This window comes from Nelusetta ayraudi, unplaced genomic scaffold (assembly GCF_046127955.1).
Source record: "Nelusetta ayraudi isolate G7.1 ecotype Tasmania unplaced genomic scaffold, CSIRO-AGI_Nayr_v1 ptg000060l, whole genome shotgun sequence".
Taxonomy (NCBI): domain Eukaryota; kingdom Metazoa; phylum Chordata; class Actinopteri; order Tetraodontiformes; family Monacanthidae; genus Nelusetta; species Nelusetta ayraudi.
This window is the reverse complement of record NW_027466110.1, coordinates 2889732-2895180: the sequence shown is the minus strand read 5'-3', so window position 1 is coordinate 2895180 and position 5449 is coordinate 2889732. Positions and strand designations below refer to the sequence as shown.

The 5449-nt window shown below is 47.0% G+C and overlaps 1 protein-coding gene across 1 annotated transcript; it reads left to right on the top strand.

Moving 5' to 3' along the window:
• Window positions 1–302: 302 nt before the first annotated feature.
• On the top strand, window positions 303–4866 carry nr4a2a (nuclear receptor subfamily 4, group A, member 2a). The gene is made up of 8 exons (XM_076040127.1): window positions 303–468; window positions 991–1089; window positions 1313–2202; window positions 2647–2776; window positions 2944–3107; window positions 3485–3687; window positions 3853–4031; window positions 4192–4866. Exons 3-8 carry the CDS (start codon window positions 1315–1317, stop codon window positions 4446–4448), a joined length of 1821 nt encoding a protein of 606 aa, XP_075896242.1. The 5' UTR covers window positions 303–468; window positions 991–1089; window positions 1313–1314; the 3' UTR covers window positions 4449–4866.
• Window positions 4867–5449: the final 583 nt, after the last annotated feature.

Here is a 5449-nt window from a genome sequence, read left to right as displayed (position 1 = left end):
TTTTCTTTATCATTACTTTCATTACTCCACTATACGTCTCCGCTATATAACGTCCAAGGGGGAACACGCAGCGCGAGGCAAACATGGGTCTCTCGCCCCCCCCACACACACACACACACACACACACACACACACACACACACACACACACACACACACAAAAACTGGGGCTTGAGGAGCTGCCCCTCGCTGATTGGCCGGCGCCGGCGCCGACGCCGATGACGTCACGGGGCGAAACACGTGGGCCACGGTATCCGTGGCTCACATAAACAAAGCCACATTGGCCAGTCTGGGTTAGTCGAAGCTCGTGTCGCTGTCAGTGCGCGGAGTCACGCACGGTCTGTCTGCCCTGGCACCGCTGGTCACCGACGCTCGTGGTTGTTTCTCTGGAGCTTTTAGCCGCAATTGATGAAACCTCCCTGCATGCTTATTGCATGGATTGAGAGCCACGATCCTGATGTGAAAGAGGTAAGATTTACGTGTCTCGTTCCGGCGGTGCGAGCCCTGCGTGCGCTGGAACGCACCCCGAGCCTCTTTTTTGTGTTTTTTCCCCCACCAAACTCCTCGTTAATTTAAGATTTTGAAGGAAAAACAGCTACATGTAATTCAGACTTGAGTCAATGCGTTTTACTCGGATTTTGCACACATGCACACTTTGCACCGATGCCACGCAAGTTGTCATCGGTGAAAGTTGGCCGCCTAATCAGTGCGCACAAGCTTGCACTTTAGGATTTAAAGTGATATTTTAAAGTGCAACAGCGCGATTTTACATCATCAAATTCGCGATTTTGGTCGATATTTTTGCACACACACTCAACACGTTGCGCGACAATATCCGAAACTGGCTACACCGCGTCACTTTTGGATTGAATTTATTTCTTTCAGCTCTTGTGATTTTGTTTCATTATATTTCTAAATAATTGTGTTGATTTAGATTTTTTTTTTTTTTTTTACTCTAAAGCTAATGTAAATATGCATTTGTGTTTTAAGGGGAAAATCCAGAAGAGAGTTTCTTTCTTGAATCCTGACCGCAGAATTCCTGAATTCCCCCGTTTCAAGTGTCACCGAAAAACTGTCAGAAGACTTGAGGTAGGATATGAATGTTATTTATCTAATAGGAAAAGAAAAATGTATTTTGTGACGAATGTGTATTTCACTGCTGCACACTGCGAATGATCCCCGTTGCCTTTTAGCGTTGGAATAGATATGCAGTAAATAGGCGAAACTCTCAAACTTTTCCATCACATCTTTGGAGAAATTTCCCCCGATTAAAAACGCTGTTTTTTGGGGTGATTTTCTCTTCCCCGCACAGCCATGCCCTGCGTCCAGGCTCAGTATGGATCATCACCTCAAGGAGCCAGTCCTGCTTCCCAGAGCTACTACCACACAGCGGGAGAGTACAGCTGCGACTTTTTAACGCCCGAGTTCGTGAAGTTTAGCATGGACTTGACCAACACCGAGATCACAGCCACCACTTCGCTCCCGAGTTTCAGCACGTTCATGGACAACTACAACACCGGCTACGACGTCAAGCCGCCGTGTCTCTACCAGATGCCCCACTCCGCGGAGCAGTCCCCCATCAAGGTGGAGGACGTGCAGATGCACAGCTACCACCAGCAGACGCACCTGCCGCCGCAGTCGCAGGAGGAGATGATGGCGGCGCACTCCGGGCCTGCCATGTACTTCAAGCCGCCGTCGTCGTCGTCGTCGCCGCACGCTCCCAGCACGCCCAACTTCCAGGTGCAGCCCAATCACATGTGGGAGGACCCGGGCTCGCTGCACAGCTTCCACCAGAACTACGTGGCGGCCACGTCTCACATGATGGAGCAGCGCAAGAACCCGGTGTCGCGGCTCTCGCTCTTCTCCTTCAAGCAGTCGCCGCCCGGCACGCCGGTCTCCAGCTGCCAGATGCGCTTCGACGGCCCGCTGCACGTCTCCATGGGCCACGACAACCCGGCGGTGCACCGCGGCCTGGACGGCCAGAGCTTCGCCGTGCCCAGCGCCATCCGGAAGCAGGCGGGCCTGGCCTTCCCCCACTCGCTGCAGCTGGGCCACGGGCACCAGCTGGTGGACAGCCAAGTGCCGTCGCCCCCGTCCCGAGGATCTCCGTCAAACGAGGGTCTGTGCGCCGTGTGTGGGGACAACGCGGCGTGCCAGCATTACGGAGTGAGGACCTGCGAGGGCTGCAAAGGATTTTTCAAGGTGGGCCGAAGAAGTGACAAGCGTGAACCCATAAGCGCGACTGTGGTTGCAGGAGGGACTGTTGTTCGTAATCTGATTGGGGGCAACAACAACAACAACAACAACAACAAAAAAAGGAACAGGAAAAAAATAGAACAGGGCTTGAATAATTTTAGTGAAATCTTACTGCACGCTTTTGCAAAATTGTGAAAACACACACAGTAAAGTCTTCCTAGAAGGAGTGAACGAAACGCAGGAATGTGTGTGCGTGCGTGTGTGTGTGTGTGTGTGTGTGTTGCTATTTCATGCATGAGCTGACAGATATCACATCAGTTGCATCTTCTCCATTTAATTTCACGAGTGAAGCCCGGATCTAAAATGTCACGACTGTGTTACCCACGACGCAGAAGGATTTTAATCGGGTTTTTTTCTCTCCTCTTCTCTTCTTCCCTCCTCCTTCCACAGCGCACCGTTCAGAAAAATGCGAAATACGTGTGTTTAGCAAATAAAAATTGTCCTGTTGACAAACGCCGGAGAAATCGGTGCCAGTTCTGCCGCTTCCAGAAGTGCATTGTCGTCGGAATGGTGAGAGAAGGTACGTTGGACAGCGTTATAATTTCCCTTTGATGCCCAGAAGCTTTTTGCCTTTTTTTTTTTTTTTTTTTCTTAAAAATGACCTTTACAGCTACAGCGGTTCTATTGTGTGACTTTTTTTTTTCTTTTTCTTTTGTTCTTCACCATTTGCGATTCCTTGCACTCCAGTTGTGCGGACGGATAACCTGAAGGGTCGGAGAGGACGCCTGCCGTCCAAACCCAAGAGTCCACAGGAACCTTCTCCGCCGTCGCCACCGGTCAGCCTCATCAGCGCGCTGGTTCGGGCCCATGTGGACTCCAACCCCTCCATGTCAGCTTTGGACTACTCCAGAGTAAGTATAAGGTACCACAGTCCCGATAACAAAACACACACATACACACCTGCACTAACACACACATAGAAAGGGGGCTTTTTTTGGATTTAAAAAAAAAAGAAAAAAAAAGAGGATGCTTTCAGAAAAACGCTTTGAACCTTGGAAGTCTCCTCTTATCAATTTCCCAACTTTGTCAGGCTTTTAAAGTGTGGCACATTTCCTGTGTAAATCACGGTCGAAACACGGAACTTAATAAAGGGGAAGACGTGGATTTAATAGTGAGAAAGGAGCCTCTCTCCCTCTCCCTCTGCCTCTTGGAAATGGCCGTTTTGCAATTTCACGGATTATATATTTTAAAGCCGGCTCATTAAGGCGCTCTTTAAATGAAATTCCAGTTCCAGGCGAACCCTGACTACCAAATGGCCGGAGACAACACTCAGCACATCCAGCAGTTCTACGACCTCCTGACGGGTTCCATGGAGATCATCCGGGGCTGGGCCGAGAAGATCCCGGGCTTCTGCGACCTGCCCAAACAGGACCAGGACCTCCTCTTTGAATCAGCCTTCCTAGAACTGTTTGTGCTGCGGCTGTCGTACAGGTGAGGCCAGACTGTCGGATAATCACCAGCAGAGCTCTTTATTGCCGCTTTTCTTTGCTGGACTTTTTTTTTTTTTTAATAGTGTCATGATTAAAATTTATAATGAGGCTCTAAAATTACGGGGCGTAATTAAAGGCGTTTTTTTTCCCCCCTCATTAATTGCAGGTCCAACCCGGTGGAGGGGAAACTTATTTTTTGTAACGGCGTGGTGTTGCACAGGCTACAGTGCGTGCGCGGCTTCGGCGAGTGGGTGGACGCCATAGTGGAGTTTTCTTCCAACTTGCAGAGCATGAACATAGACATCTCGGCTTTCTCCTGCATCGCAGCGCTGGCCATGGTAACAGGTGCGTAAAGGCGGGAGGGATAAAAGAGAGATTAAAAAAAAAAAAAAAAAAGAATAATAATAATTATCCCTGCATGCAAAATGGAGATCGTTTGGAGCAGTGTATGGGGAATAACGTGTATTTTAAAGTGCATTTATTTATTTATTTATTTTTATTTCAGAACGACACGGGCTGAAGGAACCCAAGAGAGTGGAGGACCTGCAGAACAAGATCGTCAACTGCCTTAAAGACCAAGTGACGTTCAATGGCGGCGGACTGAATCGTCCAAACTACTTGTCAAAACTCTTGGGAAAGCTCCCCGAACTGCGCACGCTATGTACTCAAGGTCTGCAGCGTATCTTTTACCTAAAGTTGGAGGACCTGGTCCCCCCGCCCGCAATAATTGACAAACTGTTCCTCGACACCCTCCCTTTCTGAGCGCCGACTCCCGGAGAGAACCTCAAGAACTTCACAAAAAAATAATAGTTATAATAATATAATAATAATAATATTAATAATAATAATAATGATAATAATAACACACGCGAGAGACTGTTTTGACTCAGAATTGACAGGTTTTCGAATAATTTTCTCGAGTATTCGCAACCGCTTCCGTCTAGGCTACTAGAGCAGCACTGCCCTAGAAGTGAGGAGAGGATTCACGAAAAAGAAAAATTACAAGAGGATGTTCAATTTGATTGTTGTACAGGCCTTTTTATTTTTCCTCGTTTTGTCTCTGCCGAACGACAGAAGCATTCCGGGAGAGATATCAACAAGTCTGCAAACACTCACTGATAGATTTAACATCGGCTCTATACTGATTCCACATAACCAGATGTAATATATATCCCATCTATATACATATATATATATATATAGATATATATATATGGAGGACGTACAAGGAGCGAGAGAGCGCGCACATACACACTCACACACACTGTAAATTATGATAGATTATGCGATGCCTCGCACGCATCGGTTTATAACACGTGTACAAAGTTTGTTACGATGACAAAATATTTAATTTTTCTTTTTTCCCTTTTCCTTTCTTTTCTGACTCGTGCCTGTGTGTTTCTGACAGGATGTCCTCCCCACAACGTATCCTGAAACGACAACGCATGTTATTCTAATTTCTCCTCCTCCTCCTCCTCTGAATTTCTTTTTCTTCTTATATTCCTATTAATTTCCTTTGATAGGCACTTGCTGAGGTGATGTCTATATCTAATATATACCGGACACTATGTAGTCTGCTAGATTTGATACCGATTCGTAGTTAATGGCACTCCTTTTATGTATGACGCATATGTGGAAGAAAAGAGAGAGAAAAAAAAAACAGAATATCTCATGTGTATAGAAAACGAAGGAATCCATGGTGTTTGTAAAACTGTCAGACATTCCTTGTTTGTATGTGCTGTAAGTATTGTTGCTGTTCAATA

Bases quoted from the DNA above. Each gene is read 5' to 3' on its own strand.
- nr4a2a (XM_076040127.1), top strand. From the start codon at position 1,315: ATGCCCTGCGTCCAGGCTCAGTATGGATCATCACCTCAAGGAGCCAGT. The intron at 3,108-3,484 runs GTAAGTATAAGG...ATGAAATTCCAG, and splicing joins CAGCTTTGGACTACTCCAGA to TTCCAGGCGAACCCTGACTA. The intron at 4,032-4,191 runs GTGCGTAAAGGC...TTTTTATTTCAG, and splicing joins AGCGCTGGCCATGGTAACAG to AACGACACGGGCTGAAGGAA.